At 51.2% G+C, this 17,484-nt stretch overlaps 1 protein-coding gene across 1 annotated transcript in view; it reads left to right on the forward strand.

Annotated features, from left to right (window-relative positions):
* Positions 1-17,484, forward strand: part of GALNT10 (polypeptide N-acetylgalactosaminyltransferase 10) — a 217,880-nt gene that overhangs the window by 190,921 nt on the left and 9,475 nt on the right. The window contains exons 8-10 of the mRNA XM_032403576.1: positions 8,379-8,486; positions 13,245-13,466; positions 16,590-16,706. Coding sequence (XP_032259467.1) covers positions 8,379-8,486; positions 13,245-13,466; positions 16,590-16,706 — 447 coding nt within the window. The remainder of the gene's footprint in view (positions 1-8,378; positions 8,487-13,244; positions 13,467-16,589; positions 16,707-17,484) is intronic.

The following is a 17,484-nucleotide window of genomic DNA, read 5'->3' on the forward strand; positions in this document are numbered from 1 at the left end:
GAAGAGTGTGGAAAGAAGGTAGGAGCGCCCCCAGACACCGGTTACAGGTGATGTTGTGACCTGACACCTTTAGTGAGTCCGGTGACTGGGCCAGGGTCCCTCGGCTAGATCCCAGATGTCCTGATGCTAAACAGCCCCATGCTCGTTCCTCACAGTAGGAGAGGTGGAGGAAAGGGCGGCCCTGCCTAGAGAGAGGCCACTGTTAGAGGCAGGGCCCGGAAGTCCGGACCAGCCCCGAGGGGAGTTAAGGTGCCGCACAGGAGAGAGAAATGATTTCCGGAGACCAGCCCAAGAAGCAGAAGGCGATCTGGGACTGCCATCCAAGCACCTGCATGCCAACGCTTTTCCCCATCTCTCTAGACCCTCCGCTTCCAGCCCCTCTGACTCAGACTAGCTGCGGTGTCGCTGCTGGGCCCCTGGTGCTAGTGCCTTCCCTCGCTGGATTATCCAAGGATGCCAGGAACTTGCTCTGCTGTGTGCAGCATCCCCCCCTCCCCCGCCCCCCGCTGGCTACAGGTGCCCAGCCTTTCCAAGAGCCGCCTGCTAGGAGCAGAGAAGGCATTCTGCTCATTATGCTCTGAGCAAGCCCTTTGAAATTCCATGAACATCTCTGCGGGAGCCTGTGTCTCCCACATTCCTCCAGGAAGGTGGCTCAGAGGCCCAAGGGCCGTCTGTCATACATGGCTTCCCAGCCAGCACACACCTGTCTCTCCATGCCTCAGTCTTTCATCACTAAAAAATGGCGAGAGTAACTTCTTCAGAGCTTTTCTGTAAGAACTAAATGGCCTGAAACATTTATCTGGCCTCGAGCCAGGCAAAAAGGAGGCACTCAATAAGTGGTAGCTGTTCCGATCAGAAGCCTCGTGTACAACATCACGGGATTAAGTACATGGCCCACAGAGTCACACCCCCTGGGTTCTGGTGCAGGCGTGATCAGCTAGTCGCTGTGTGGCCTTGGGGAAGTGACCTAACCTCTCTGGACGTAACTTCATAGCTATCAGATGGGGATAGAATAATCCTTACTTCATAGCGTGGGTGTGAACATAATGTCAGTCGAACCGTGTTAAAACCTTAGCTCGGGGCTTGGCACATAATAAATGCTCGATAAATGGTGGCTGTCAATGTTGGCATTGTTGCTGCCGATGTGAATCGGGCTGCAGCCACAGGAAGACGGGAGTGGAAAGAGCTTTGAGGCTGAAGAGACACCGGCCGAGGACCTTGGGTCCAGGCCCAGCTTTGGGGCGAACTCTCAGTGAGGCCTTGGATGGCTCCCTTGCCCTTTCTTTCTTTCTTTTTTTTTTTTTAAGATTACTTATTTATTTATTTATTTATTTGAGAGAGAGAGAGAGCATGAGAGGGGGGAGGGTCAGAGGGAGAAGCAGATTCCCTGCCGAGCAGGGAGCCCGATGCGGGACTCGATCCTGGGACTCCAGGATCCCGACCCAAGCCGAAGGCAGTCGCCCAACCAACTGAGCCACCCAGGCGCCCCTCCCTTGCCCTTTCTGCTGAAGCTGTATCTTCTCACCTACGAGGGCACTAACCCCAAACTCACAGGGCTGTCTGTGAACTCGCTAGTACCATTATCCTGAGGGAGGCTGTATCCACAGCAGTATCCACAGCGTCTGAGAACTTGTTAGAAATGCAAATTCTCAGGCTCCACCCCAGACCTGCTGAGTTAGACACCCTAAGGGTGGGGCCCGGCAGTCTGTATTTTAACTAGTTTTAGGCCGTTCTGATGTTCCCAAGGGTGAAAACTGTGGCTGTGTTGAATACGTGGGGTCTCGTACAGAGAGAGTACTCAGGCTTGGGGGTAGAAGGACAGAGCAGATGGGGAGGCGGCTCGGCGGCTTGGCCGGTACGCCCCAGCACCTTCACCCAGCTCTGTTCTTGGGTCACTGGGTCCACCCTTGGCGGTGGGGTTCTATTCCATTTCTTTCGACAGGGTTTTAGAGCAAGGCTGACCAATGACTAGGCCATGTGTGAATGAATGAATGAATGAATGAAACTAAGAAAGTTTGTATGGGCTGTGTTATTGATGGAAAGAAAAGCAAGGTGCCCCACAGAGCAGAAAAGTGAATGGACGGCCGCAGGTTCCCAGCAGCATCCACAACCTGAGTGCAGGGGTGTGGAGAGGGCCGGAAGTGACCGAGAGTGGAGGAACGGGTGGTGGAGAGCCTTGTGTACAAGCCAGGGTGCCTGTTCTGCAGACAAGACAGGTGCTGATAGGGGGCGTAGCAGAAGAGGTCTCAGAGCTGCCTGGTTCTGGGGGACCCAACCCCAGATTCCACCCTGGGCTCTGCCATTTGTGAGCGGAGGGACCTTGGGGAAGGCAGTTAGTTGGTCTCTTGGTCTCGCCAGGCCTTGGGTTCCTCACAAGTAGAAGGTCTGATAGCACCTCCCTCACTGGGTGGTTATGAGAGTGCTCTATTCAAAGTATGAGTCAAACCTCAGGGACCCTGCCTCTTGACTGAATTTGTTTATTAGTTTAAGAAACAAAACCCTAATGTAAGGCAACCACCCCCCCATTTTTTTTGGCCAACTTGTCTATAAAAACCTAAGGAAATGGTTGAATTAGTCAAATAATTTATTAATTTAGACACACATATGCTTAAAACTATATTATATAAAATTAGAATAAAAAAATATTAACTTAGAAGTAAATTCAAATGGTTTTTAAAAATCAAGTAAAACTTTTTTTCCTACTCTTTACCAGCTGCATCCAGTAACCATTATCAACATCTAAAACTAGCATGACTGGGGCGCCTGGGTGGCTCAATTGGTTAAGCGACTGCCTTCGGCTCAGGTCATGATCCTGGAGTCCCGGGATCGAGTCCCGCATCGGGCTCCCTGCTCGGCAGGGAGCCTGCTTCTCCCTCTGACCCTCCCCCCTCTCATGTGCTCTCTCTCTCTCTCATTCTCTCTGTCTCAAATAAATAAATAAAATCTTTAAAAAAAAAAAAAAAAAACTAGCATGACCGAGGTCCTTTCATGCTGGTAAGACTCCCTGAAAGAGCATCTTGTTGTTTAAAACAAACTAATATATTCAAAACAACATGAGCCTCGGAAAACATGGATGTCACACCATTTCTTCTTTTCTGAGGGGAAGTACCCTCAGCTGCCATGCGCCCACATAGCACCGTACACATTGCTCACAGCCCTCTCTGCTTTGGGATTACTTCATTTCAGCCTCATCACAACCCCAGGAGGCAAATACAAGAATTCATCCCATTTTGCAGACGGGGTGACTGAGGCTTTGAGACTCCCAAAGCTTGCTTAAGAGCCTGGATTAGACCTCAGTCCTTACTCCAGAACCATGCTCCTAACAGCAACCCTGGGTACCTTCTGAGCACACAGACAATGCAGAAGAACTGGTGGTAATTATTATTATTTACCCCAAGTGCAACTAAATAGGGTTTGAACTCCACAGGGGTCCTCAGCCCAGGTGCCAAGAGCAGAAGCTGTGGCTGGCTATCACCTTCTCCCGGCTGTCGGCAGTTGGACGGCCGCCCAGGCTCGGTGGCACCCAGGCAGTCATGTCCTCGACAGAGGGAGCCTCCCCCAACAGGACGGGCCCTTCTGCCACGCGCTCTCTGGGCCCCCGTGTGTCTTCCTGATGCACATCACCACTTGTTTCTTTCCCCCTCAGTTTAGGAGATAAGAGCAAGTAATTGTCTTTTATAGACACTGTAATGAAGCCTGTCATCACACAAAAGAAGTTTGCTAATAAAATAAATCAAAGCAGCAACGAAAATGAATGGGGAGCAAGCTTTTGCAATTAGATTTGTACTTGTCTAGTGGCATGGTGCTTCCACGAGAAGTGAGAGGGCTGTTCTGCAGGAGAGAAAGGCACCAAGAAACAAGCTGATGGGGCGGTGGAGGGGGTTGCACACTCCTCGTGGTAGAGCCGGCAGCCGTGTCCCCCGTGGGTGTGGAGGCCGGCAAGGGGCTGCACAGGGAGGGAGGGAAGGAAGCCGACGGCAGAGAGGGGTTGCAAATACCTCATCTCAGTGGTCAGTGTGTGTCCGCATCCAACTAGGAGGGGGTCCCAGCCACATGTAGTCTGGCTGCTGCGGGCGGCGCCCCCCCCTTCTCTTTGCCACCAGCTGGGGTCTGCTGCCAGTGTGTTACCTGGGGGAGAGGCGAGCACCCTGGGGCTGCCGCGCCCCCAGTGGTGCCCCATGCCTGTGCCAGCCCCACCTGGCCCTGTCATTCCCGTCAGCTGCAGGTTCTGCCACCAAGTCCGAAAAACCACTTCATGTCTCTGAGCCTCAGTTTCTCCGTTTCGGAAATCGGGCCATAGGATAAAAACCATGATGGTGTTGGGCAAAGGGGCAGATGCTGTATCATTTCAAGCTGGTGGTGTTTCCCGTTCTTTTGCAAACAGAAATGACGAATGTGGTCAAGTCTGCTATGGCCAGGCATCAAGCTAAGTGCTTTTCATGACTGTCTCATGCCACGTGAGCGGCCTTTCGAGGTAGCGGTGAGCCGTCATGCCCAGATCACAGGAGACTGCGGCTCCTGGGGTGAGGGCCTTGTAGCCACACGGCCGCACGAGGCAGCGTTGGGAATGGGGGGCTGTGCTCAGAGACCCCGTGCCATGGCTGTCCTGGGTCTCGAGGGCAGCTGCCTCGGCTGTGAAGGCAGGCGGGAGAGGGCCCTAACGGTACACAGACGGGGGACCAGGGCCGTGAGCAGGACCACGGGACCTGGGATCAAGACCACCTCTGGCCACACCCCAGCCTGGGGCGAGTCAGGACCCCGTTCTGTGCCTCCAGCTTTTGTCCTGTTCCTGGTGGGAGAGTCCCCTCCAGTCTTGGGATCCTGCCACATAACCAGCGAGCACCACAGAGGTGCTGACCGCTTGGAAGATGCTAGAGGGACTTGTGAAGAGTTGGGTGCGCCCCTGCACTGGGCCCTTTCCAGGCTGTTCAGGTGCTCCCAGAGGACTCGGGAGTTGGCAGCAGCTTCAGCTGAATAGGTATCTGTGTGTCTGAAGGCAGTTCCCATTCTGAGTCGGCTGTCACTGGATCATGTTCAGGGCAGGGAGGCTGAGGAGTAAACCCGTCATCCCAAACCAGGACTCCTTCTGGGCTCCGGACGTCCTGGAAGTCTGAGGATGTTTTGGATGCCTCAAACCTCTCAGCAGATCAAGGACATCCTGGTCCTTCAGGAACCTTCAGGTTGATGGCCAGCGTGGTCAGGGCCAAAGAAACCAGAGGTCACAGCAAAGAGAAGGATTTGGAGATTGATTGTTGTCTACATAAAGGAAGGTTCCCTGCCAGGCAGAGCTGGAGACGCATCCTCGTTAGCTAATGCGAGCTTAATATGGAGTCCGGGGAGCTGGACGCCGGCCTAGTCAACTGCCCAGGAGACGGTCAAAAATAGAGCGGGGTAAGGTATCTCCCGCCTGCTCAGTGCCACTCTGCCTCCCGAAAGGCAGGGGCAGCCCAGCGCCGAGCTGGGCAATATCCACCAGACAAAAGCATCACTTCCACATCAGTCATTTTGTATAAAGGAAGAGTTATTGTTATGGGATGCTGGCGCCTGATCAATATCTCCTGCTTTGAAAATAAACTTCTTGGCTTGGCCTTGACATTAATCTACCATCAGGAGCCCATTATCTCAAGACCAATGTTCTGTTCTATTGACTTGCTCAATTTTTTTTTTCTCCCCCAAGATCAGACTATAATTGCATTTCTCCAGGCAGCACTTCGACTAATTGCCGCCCCGTGCATACATATCCCCTTGCGGGAACCCTGGGTGCGGTACATCCGGGGTGGTTGGAGACAGTGGCTGCGGAGAGTAATGAGGGACTGAGGACGCCCAGGTGCATGAGGTGGAAAAGCAGCCCTTCTAGAGCCTGTGAAATAATTAAGACATGAAGCCAGATCCCCACTATGCCATTGAGCCGTACAAGCTGAAAAATACTCTTTTGCACAGAATCAGGGTTGCAGATGTTCCCACTCCTGCTCCTCATTCATAAACAAGGGAACAGGGGAATGACATTAATAATAATGCCCCGAGGGGCGCCTGGAGGGCTCAGTCGGTTGAGTAACCGACTCTTGATCTCAGGTCTTGATCTCAGGGTCATGAGTTCAAGCCCTGCATTGGGCTCCGCACTGGGTGTGGAGCCCATTTTAAATAAATATATATATGTAACGTCCCAAGTACAGTTGAGTCCTACCATGACCACAGCGTCCACAAAACCGAAGCATGACTGCCTCTATCTGCAAGAGCCTCCCAGGCCCTCCCTGCGCCCTAGCCCATTCTGCACCCCACAGGCAGAGTCATCTTGGTAAAATAGAAATTGGATTATATTGTCACCCTCACTAAACACTTTTGCTGAAGACTCCTTGTTTTGCACTGTGAGACCCTCATGATTGTCCCTACTCACCTCTCTGACCTCCCCTCCGATCTCTGCTTCTGCTCCAGGCCTCTGGCTTTCTCTATTCAGTGATTAAGCCAAGCCTCGCCCTACCCCAGGGCCTTTTCACTTGCTCCTCTCTCCACCTGTTCTCTCACCCCTTGGATCTTTATGTTACTTTTACCTTCTCATTATTTAAGTCTCGTGTCTAATATTCCCTTCGAAGTGAGGATTTCCCTGACCGGTATAACGGAACCTCTCATAGATCCATAGATCCATACAGTGAGTCTGGCCTTGCTTTGGCTTCCTTATAGCACACATCACTATCTGAAACTGCCTTTGTGTTAGTTATCTACCGCCACAGGAAAAGAACACCCCATACCTCCAATATCCCCTCCTAAAGCCGCAGTGAAAGTATGGCAAGGTTTGTGTGGCTCAGGCAGTTAGTAGTGGCTTAGCCGGACAGTTCTGCTCGGGTCTGTCACGAGGCTGCAGTCAAGGTGTCAGCCAGGACCACTGGCATGTGAGGTATAGACTGGGATTGGAGGATCCCTTTCTCAGAGGCTCGCTCACCTGGCTGGCCCATTCACACGATAAGCAGGAGGCCTCAGCTCCTCACCACCCGACCTCTCCACAGAGCTGCCTGAGTGACCTCACGGCATGGCAGCTGGGGGCCCCAAAGCAAGTGGTCCCGAAGGAAGGCAGAAGCCACGGTGTCTTTTATGACCTTCATTTCTGCACTTTTCTGTTGGTTACACGGGTCCATCCTCACGGGACACATTTGGGAGGGAACTGCCTAAAGGTGCAAATACCAGAAGGCAAGGCTCACTGGGGGCCATCCTGGAGCTGGGCACCATAGTCACCGTCCATGAGAGCAAGGGCCTTGGCAGACTCACCACTGTATGTGCCCAGCACAATGCTTAGCATGTAGCGCATACTCCATACATATTAGTCAAATGTCTGAATGAATCATTGTGGCGCGTGTCACTACTGTGACCGTGTGCCAAGCCTTGTGCTAAGTAAGCGCCTCACATGTGATATCTCATCCCCAAGGCCCACTTAATGTAATCCTCCACAGGTGAGGAAACTGAATCTCAGAGAAGTTAAGTACCTTGATCAAAGTCACAAACCTGGTAAGTGGCTGAGCTAGGATTTGAAGCCAGGACTGCTGAGGAGGGTCCGTTTACCCTGGGCCCCGCAGTGGGTGTGAGTCAGCATACTTAGGAAGAATTCCCAAATTGCCATCAGACCAACATGCATCAAGCTCAGGAGCTCTTTGTGATGCCAGCTCTGTAGGGAAACACGAGGAGAAACTTGGGATTCCCCTCCGCAGTGATAACAGCTGCGGGGCTTAGGGAGCCAGACTGCAGAGAAGTCGGGGCAGGGAGGCTGCTGTCTCTGCTCAGGGTGACCCAGCAGGAGGCTTAGAGATCTCGGAGGAAACTCCAGAACCTGAGGCCACAGTCAGTAAATGTACAGAGCCTGTGTGCCATCTCTTCCCCTCTCATACCTGTGGCAGACATCACTAAGTGATCCCCGCGGTCTTTCCCACTGAGCCCCATTGCCACCTTAGAATTCTCAACACAGCTGTCCGCGCACTTGCACTTGCTCGGCTGGAGTCAGCTGAAGCGGGGTTTAAATTCTGGCTCTGCCACTCACTAACCTGCGACCTTAGACAAGCCTCTTAGCTTCTCTGAGCCTCGGTTTCTTCTTCTGTAAAGTGGAGCTCCGTTACTACCCGCTTTATAGGGTTTCTGATGAGGCTTACGTGCGGTTGTGCGTGGGAGCTTGTACCATAGCGTTTGGCAACGAGAAGGCACTCAACGCTGTCAGCTATTTAAAACCACTGCTGGTACTACTGTGGTTTCCTCCTCGCTCTGTGAATGGGGGCTTTAGCAGACAGTCCAAGCTGATGCTTTCAGTGAATGCATGGAAGGAGGCGACGGTGACCTTTGGGGGCAATGGTGAATGAGAGGCAGAAATATCATCTTCTCTCTCCTTTCCCGCCCTGCAGGTGTGGATGTGTGGGGGCCGCATGGAGGACATCCCCTGCTCCAGGGTGGGCCATATCTACCGGAAGTATGTACCCTACAAGGTTCCCGCCGGAGTCAGCCTGGCCCGGGTAAGGTGGTGGCTCCCCTGGATGGGGAGGCGGGAGGGGGCTGGGCCCATCAGCACAGCAGAGACCTCCTGAGATACCTGAATCTCCAAGCCAAGTGACTCAGGTGTGAGGATGTGCGTGCCACCACTCCCCCCAACTCTCTAGGTGAAATCCAATTTAAAATAACTTACTTAAAGCCCTGCTTAACCACCCATTCCCTGTGACCTTAAGAGCCTTAACTCCTCTGAGCCTGTGTTTCCTCTTTTGTTCAAAGGAAGCTAATTTTTCACAACTCTTAGCATTGCCAGAGAATTAAGGAGATGGCACAGTTTCCCCAAGTGTGACAGACAAGATGATTTTAGGTGCCAGACATAGGAACATTTTTATTTACATGTGTTTAATGTGCATTAGAAATTAATATGTATTAGTGTAGCTAACTTGTGATTTTCCAGATCTGATTACTTAGGATAAAGCTGAAGTAGGTGCAAAGTTAGACCAGGAGTGATTTAAAGAAACCTGTTAGATAAATATTAATACAGGTGGAGTGGTGTGTTGGGGAAAGCCTGAGGCAAGGCACTTCAAAGTTCCTGGCAGGAGGGTGGCCAATAAATGTCAGTGTCTTTCTCTTACCCCCCCCCCGCCCCCTCCCCCACTTTCACTGCCAAAAATTCTGTGTCAAACTATTTCATTACCTTAAGATGGTTTGTATTAATCATTGCTTGAATTAAATTGGCCACTGGCTACACATAGAACTCTGTTAGCCAGAGGCTTGTTTTGGGGTTGGTTTTGTTTTTTGTATTAATGATCTTCCCCTAAACCTTAAATTTTAAAATATTAAGTGTCTTGAGGAAAAAAAAAATCAAGGTTACCACAAGAGAAAAATGGGGCGGGGGAGGGCCCCAGAAGGTAAAGAGGGCCGCAGAGAGGTTTGTGGGAAGCTGGAAAGGTAACCAGGTAACCGGCACAGCTGTGCCTGGTGGAGACCCCTCCCGACAGAGACACTCCGTGGGAGCCTGTTTGGCATCAGTCCAGACAGCTTCCTTCGGCCCTGCCACCGCGTTCCCCTCCCATATCACCCGACAGTGGATGCCGTGCAGAACTGTAGGCCCGGGGTCACGAAGAGCCCCGGTCCTGCAAGTTACACGGAAGACTGGGCGGCTCCACCAGGCAGCGGGAGCCCGCGCTCCATCCATGGGTGGGAGCTGAGCTCGGGAGGCGGCCGGGGCTGCTTTGGGCCCCGCGTTGAAGAAAAAGAGAGCCAGCAGTGCCCTCTAGTGGTAGAAGATTACAACGACAGCCAGGCACCGGCCCTCGGCGCTTCGGACAGCCCATCCGACGCGGGGGCGCGGCTGGTTCTAGACTCAGCAAGAGAGGTAGGAATCAGGTTTCTTCTGAGATCCTGTTGGCAAGCCCCGAGAAAGACGCCAGACGGGAAGACAGCGCAAAGTCGCTCAGTAAGCCCAAGAGCGCGCGCGACTCTCAACTACTGGGAGTGGTGGGACCGTGGGGACACCGCTGACCCCTCAGCAGGATCGTTTCCAAAGCAGCCTTTTCTTCTCTGGTCATTTATAAGACCCACCTGGTTAAAAGGCACCACGACCTCCTGTTTATTGAACCACAGATGAATTCAATGGATAATAGCTAACTGTAGTAACACATAAAAACTTCCTGTGAGCTAGGCTTCATGCAAAGCATCTTACATATCTATCGAACTTAATTCTCATATGCTTTTAATCCCCGTCTGAGAGATGAGGAAAGTGAAATGTGGAGACATTAACTAACTAGAATTCAAACCCACTTAGGTCTGAGCAGTGCCTGGCACAGAGCAATTGTCCCTTAAACAGTGGTTGCTGTTGTTAGTGTTAATGTCACCATCTGTTAACAAGACTGGGAAGTTTATTTCAATGTCTTCTCTCAATTCCGTGTTTAAACATTTTAATTTCTTTTTCAACTGTCAGTATCTTATCAGTCTCCTGGTGACTTTAAACCAGTTAACAATCAGAGGGGCACCCCACGTAGGTTTACAGGACCACAAAGATGCCTGAATCAAGCTCCCCTGGATTTTTATCATAGTATCTAACTACTCTCATTGAGTTGCAGATCATATTGTAAATGTTTGCTTCTTGTTTTAACAGCCAAATCCTTCTAGAGCATTATCTCCTAGAAGATCATTTTGATAGATTTGAGGAGAGGTTGTCTAAAAGTCCTAAAAGAGCCACATAAAGAGAGAAACCTCAGTCTTACTAAAGTTGTCAGATTCCAGGACAAACAGCTAGAGAGCAGTGAAGTGGCAATTCAAGAAGGATGAGCTAACCAGCAGCTCGCCTACCTCAAGAACAAGTAGCCAGTCTTAGTTTGTTTACTAAATTTATTAAAAATCCTTCTTGTCTCTGCCCCGGGAAAGGGATCTTAGAGAAAGAAGTAACAGAAACCCATTCAAACTCGCCAAAAAAAAAAAAAATGGCCTCTTATTCCAAGGATCTGGGCAAATCTCTGTAATGCAAGCACAAGAAGAGCAGAGCAGCTTCCAGCAGGACTGGGACCTGGAACTAGGGAGGTGTCAGGGGGACGGATGAGAGGAGCACGCAGCCTCCTAAAATCCCAGAGTCCTTTGTGTGACTCTAGCAAGGGGAGATGTAATAGAAGTAAATGTAAAGTCCTTTACTTTGGTCAAAACAGTCAACTGTACAAAAGTTCAAAATCTGGGAGAGGCATGTCTAAAAAGTGCAATATTCATTAAAATAGTAATTTAAGGATCAATTAAAATATTGTGTGATTTGATCCTTTTATCATCACACTGGTGAATTTGGTCAGATTGGCCACTTTAGCCTGTGGTTGGAGAAAAAACTGTAGCAGTTCCTCAGCATCCCTGTGGCATGAGCAAATTAGTGTGCCAAAGGACCTGGGTGGGCAGACTGGAAAAAGAAGAGTCTTCAGGTGTGCAGGCTTTTTTAGGCTTTCAGCTTCCTTGGGGCACAATTTTAAATTAAGCCCAGCCTTTGCCGTGTAGGGGCCTGGCAGGTATAACACTGTTCCTTAATTACTTCTAACCCACTGTCAACCTCTTCAGCGCTCAGAAAGAATGAGGCATTGGCAAGGAAATTTAATGGCTTCCTAGTCCCAAACTCAAGAGTCAGCACAATGGAGGAGTTGGTGAATTTTGCCTTTGGCATGGAGCCCCCCCCCTCCTGCTGGCTTCCTTCCTCTTTGCTCAGGAGTCAGCAAACTGCTTTGTGTGGCCCATGAGCTAAGAATGACTTCTACATTTTTAAATAGGGTGAAAAGATGAAAGAAGAATATTTTGTGATACATGAAAATCAAATTTCAATGTCCATAAAGTTTTATTGGAATATCACCACACCCATTCATTTACATAATGTGTAGAGCTCCTTTATAACTACCTCAGAGTTGAGACCATATGGTCTGCAAAGCCTCAAATATTTACAATCTCACCCTTTACAAAAAACGCTTGTCGACCCCTGCCTTGCCTTCTGCTTCTGGAGCAGTCATTTACACTGAGGTGTGAATGACTGATGCAGCTTAAAATGCTAACTCCCTTTTACGCTTCAGAAGAAAATTTGGATTGCAGTGGGGGCAGCCGGGGCGGGGGGGGGGGGGGGGGGGCCGTTGGGGGGGGGGGGCGACCTTTACGATAGAGATAAAGCCTGGAGAGTTGAATGTTGAGTTGAAAGGCAGATTTCTGACAACAGCCAGGGGTTGGAGGAAGATGTTTTGGAACAGAGAATTTCGCCTGAGCCCTGAAGCTGTGCTCTTCCAGACCAGGCGTCTGTGGTTCTCAGCAGGTGGTATGTACACCTACAGATGGGATGAGGAATCTTCCTCCTGGTTACACGGACAAATTCACTTTTCCTCTATCTCCAAATCTACCCACAAACAGGTGGTCTTCCTGCCTGCTGCCCCTACTTGCCAATAATGTGGTTGTCCTTTTTTTATTGATTATCCTTGTTTCATAACAAAAGTAGCAGCAACTTTTGCACCTCAAAGGATTATTTAAAATTCCAGCTGCTGCAACCTTTTGGTTGCAAATTATCATTTGTTTTCACCAGGCAACTTGGTCAGCACTCAGTAGAAAATGACAGAAACCCAACTCACATTGGCATAAGCAGAAAGGGAATTTACCGACTTCAGTGAACGGAAGGTCCAGGGATAGTGCTCACTTCAGGCACGGCCGGGTTCAGGTACTAAAAGGAGGAGTGTGTTCCTCGTCTAGGCCTCAGCTCTGCTTCATTCATTCACCGTTGGTCAGGTTTTCCCCGTGGCCCAGCAGCTCCGGCCTCCATCTCACGCGTCAGACCTTACCCAGCAATCCAAGCAGAAACGGAGCAATTCTTCCCTACAGCTCCAGTAAAATTGCCAAGGCCGCCACCTCTTGATTCTGATTGGCTCGGCGTGGGTCACGTGGTCACTGCTGGCCAATCCCTATGCCCGTGCTGGTTCCCGTTCGTCAGGCTGGTTCATGTACCCTTTCCTGAAGCCACCTGAGAGGACAGTGAGGCAGAGGAGACAGAAAAAGGGGGTGGAAGATGGGCGGGTAAAACACCAGCCATCTTTTATTCAGCCCGTAGTTGTAGAGTCCTAAAACCATGCATAAGTAAGTATAGAAGGCTTTAAAAACACGGTGGGGCTGGGGTCTTTGATGCAACGTAAAATAAGGATTAACCTCAACTTCCAGGACCCTTGCTCCCCTCCCCGCCCCCCCACTCCCTGGCCTCGGCCCCTCGGAGGACCTGACCCTTCCACCTGCCTGTCGCCCTGCAGAACCTGAAGCGAGTGGCGGAAGTGTGGATGGATGAGTATGCCGAGCACATTTACCAGCGCCGGCCCGAGTACCGCCACCTCTCTGCTGGGGACGTCGCCGCCCAGAAGAAGCTGCGCAGCTCCCTTAACTGCAAGAGTTTCAAGTGGTTTATGACCAAGATTGCTTGGGACCTGCCCAAATTCTACCCGCCCGTGGAGCCCCCCGCCGCAGCTTGGGGGGAGGTGAGTCCGGAGGGCCCGGGCGGCTACATAAGGGGGGCCCACTGCAAAATGCAGATGCAGCTCTCCTGATTCTAGCCTTGTGGTGGTGGGTTTTTTTATTTGCTATTTAATGTTCTAAGTAGGGAAAAATTAAAACCTTAAACTATTAGCAGAAATCTTACCATTCATCTTCATATTCTGCAGTGCCAGTTTTAAATGCAAACAGAAGAGCATTTAACTCATGTGCCAGATGGGTGAAATTTCACAATCTGTATTTCAGCCCTTGTGCATGCATATGTATTTCTTACCAGAACAGTGCAAACCCTGCACAGAATTGACTCAGCTGATCTTATTTCACTTGTTGATAATGCGTACTTTCTACCAAGACGCTCTCCCTGCGGCTTGCTGATGAGTGAGTGAGGAAGGGTAGAAGGAAAGCGAACTATGGGCTGTCCTATTCTTCCTTCTGTGCAGTTATCTGCTGCTGGTGAGGGGAGCCGTGGCTGGTCCAGGGCAGTAACATAAGTAAGAGGATACGATAGAACCCATCGGCCCAGAATGCCATGGCCCTCCTTTGTGCAGTCTAGTCCTGGTTGGAAAGGAAAGGGTGGCCTTCAGACCTGCCAGCACCCCACTTAGTCATAGCCGTAACTTGAGTCTTGCCAAACTCCCATGCATGCGGGACCCCCGGGAGGCTGTGCTTGTGGGCATCACAGATGCTGTACGCAAACACAGGAGAGAGGGACAGCGGATGCACGTGTAGTGTGTCATCAGCTCTGCTTACGCTCGTGCTCCGTTGTCCTATCAGATTTCACTTACAAATTCAAAAATCAGATTACTAAAAATCAAACTATGATGGGACGCCTGGGTGGCTCAGTCGGTTGAGTGTCTGACTCTGGGCTTTGGCTCAGGTCGTGATCTCGGGGTTGTGAGATGGAGCCCCGAGTTGGGCTCTGTGCTCAGCGGGGATTGTGCTTGAGATTCTCACTCTCGCTCTCGCTCTGCACCCCCATCTCTGAAACAAATAAATAAATCTTAAAAAAAAATTCAAGACAGTGATAGCAGAACTTTAAGCCAATGGCAGGCCCTTCTGGCTGAGGGGCCCTGGGCCGCTGCCCATGTCATACACTTAGGAAGCCAGTCCTGCTGGGGGACACAGGCCGTCTTCCAGGGGGAGAAGCACTCCATCACCAGATTCTGGCTTCTGGGTCTCTGAGCTGAGAGGAACCACTCCCTTATAAATGGATATATTGAGGCTTGGGGACAATGAGCATAAGAGTTGGATCTCCTTTACGTGTAGGCGACAGAAGTCCAATTTAAAGTGAAAAAGAGAAATGTATTAATTCTCATAGAAATTTTGGGTAGCTGTTGCTTCGGACACACCTGGATCCAGGGACTCAAATGATGTCAGTTTCTTTTTCTCCTGTTTACCTCTGCTTCCTTCTGTGTTAGCCTCATGCTGAGGGTAGCAAGATGGTTGACAAACCGTCAGCTTGGCCAGTCAGCAGAAAGTATAGGCCTCCTTCCCAGTAAAGCCAGCAAAGGTCTTATTCTTGGGTCTGCAGCGGTCCACAGGACAAGCAGGGGTAGGACAGATACTCTGACAGGCCACAGGGTGGACAAGGAGTGGTAGCCCCATAGCATATCAGGGTGTTGGGTGCCTGGGTGGCTCAGTCATTAAGTGTCTGCCTCTGGCTTAGGTCACGGTCCCAGGGTCCTGGGATCAAGCCCCGCATCGGGCTCCCTGCTCGGCAGGAAGCCTGCTTCTCCCTCTCCCACTCCCCCTGTTCGTGTTCCCTCTCTCGCTGTCTCTCTCTCTGTCAAATAAATAAAATCTTTAAAAAAAGGGGGGGGGCGGAAATCAGGGTGTTGTTACCAGAGGAAGGACAGATGCATTTGGGCCAGCAGAAACACCAGGTATGACTTGTTCAACTTCACACAGCAAGTTAGAGGGACCTTAACTGACTAAGCTGTCTGGCCAGCCCTACCCAACACCGGTACAAGGACATGTCATGTTGACTTCCCTCATGAAGCTCTTCATTTCTTTGCCATTTTATGGGCTTTCTCCCCTGTATTAGGTCCAGTCCTCTGAGAAACAGACACCAAAAGACTTGTTGGGGGAACACCTGAGAGAAGAAATAAGAAGGGAGCCAGGAGAGGCTGGGAGATTCACTGTGGGGCTGGTCTGCCCTCTGGGAGGGGGTGAGGGGAGGAGGAAGGGCTGGGACAGGAGGAGTCCCACACTGCAAAGATGCTCTGAGGAAGCTTGAGCCAAGTAACTAAGCCAGATGAGAGGAATCTGGCATCTCCCAGGAACGGGCCTGCTGCAGTGCCCTGCCACCCTCAGATGCTGGCTGGAAGCAGCACACAGGGAGCATGGCCTCCACTCAGACACAGCCGCTGGGCAGTCAGACTCCCTGCAACAGGATAACTGGGTGGCCACCACACGATAACTCACGACCACCACCCCTCCAAACCCTCTGTCAAAACCGAGTGCTTCTTTGAGGCAGGAACCCCACGATGTGGCAGGAACTCCAGGATACGGCACCGTCACGGTGGCCATCAGCCAGTGATGCTGGCTAACTGGGAGCAGGGAAGCCTTCGGCTCCCAGCCTGGGGCTCCTCCCACCACACCACACCTGTCTCACTGCAACTCCTGTTGTTCTTGGGATTGAGAACCTTTTGCCATTCACCTGCTCTAGAAGGCAGAGAGTCCAAGACCATACAGCAAAGATGTCATGTCCTTTTCTAGAGTGGTTTTCAAGGTATCGTCCCTGGATCACCTGGAATGGGAATAAAATTCAATTCCTGGACCTAGTGGATCAAATTCTCTGGGAGGGGAGCCAGGGAGTCCTTTGAATACCGCCCCCCCCCACCTTTAGGCCTCCCACCACCCCCAGCACCCTGTGACTTTGCATGCTCTAAGACAAAGTAGGCTCTGGAAGAGTTCTTCTCTGTGGACTGAGTATTCCTGTATTGAGAGGCACAGGGCACTTCCCCCAGCCCAGGCCAAGCTTTTTTAAGACCATGCAGAGCTTTCCCCATCTGATGTCTCTGTTGGGTTCCCTCCTTCCACCCCAGCATGGTCCCAGGGGGTTATCTCAAGGTGCTCACTGGTCCCCTCCTTCCTTCTGTCTCTCTCAGATCCACAATGTGGGCACAGGGCTGTGTGCCGACACGAAGCACGGGGCCCTGGGCTCCCCGCTGAGGCTGGAGAGCTGCATCCGGGGCCGCGGGGAGGCTGCCTGGAACAACATGCAGGTAAGGGCCACTCCTCGGGGACCGGCAACCAGCTCCCCTGTGTCGTATGCAGCCTGGAATGCTCACATGGTCAGGTCTGGGAGAGAGAGGCCATGGGTCAATGATGACTGACAAAAGTTAGCCCAGGAGATGAGTTATAAGAGCTTCCTGAACACCTTAGAAAGAGGAATCCTTCACATTGCAATGAAATCACCAATCTGGTCTGTTAGTTGCACAACAGACACTCAGCCTAAATGGCCTTCAACAAAAAGGAGAACATACTGGCTCATGTCGCTGAAAAGCTTAAGTGATGTTCAGTGGGACCCCTCCAGGGTCTCAACTCTGCCTTCTCTCCGTGGGCTTCGTCCTTCACCTGGCTCTTCCCATGTGGTGGCAGATGGGACCACCAGCAACAAAGGCTTCCAATCCCTCCATGAAAAGGCATGTCCCTTTCCAGAGTTCTAGAAAAGCCCTGGGGCACTCACGTATTGGCTTTCCTGAGCCCATTACAATAGGGATGTGATAGAGTCCTCTTATTGATTAGGCCCAGGTCACATGCCCACTCCTGGAGCCCGGGGTGTGGTCAGCCTCACCGAAGGATGGGGAGAAGAGTGGAGAGGGAGGCTTCCCCAGGAGATCATGCCCTAGGGGTGTTATTCAAAGAATGAAGAGTGCAAGCCAGCAGTGCAGGAAAAGGCACCACTCTGAAGAAACTGCATTTAGCTTTCCATGGTCCCCTCCTCTAAGCAATAACCCCCAAACCACACCACATCCACTGAATCTTGGTTCAAGGGTATAT

Source organism: Phoca vitulina, unplaced genomic scaffold (genome assembly GCF_004348235.1).
Source record: "Phoca vitulina isolate PV1807 unplaced genomic scaffold, GSC_HSeal_1.0 scaffold6, whole genome shotgun sequence".
In the NCBI taxonomy this organism is placed as follows: domain Eukaryota; kingdom Metazoa; phylum Chordata; class Mammalia; order Carnivora; family Phocidae; genus Phoca; species Phoca vitulina.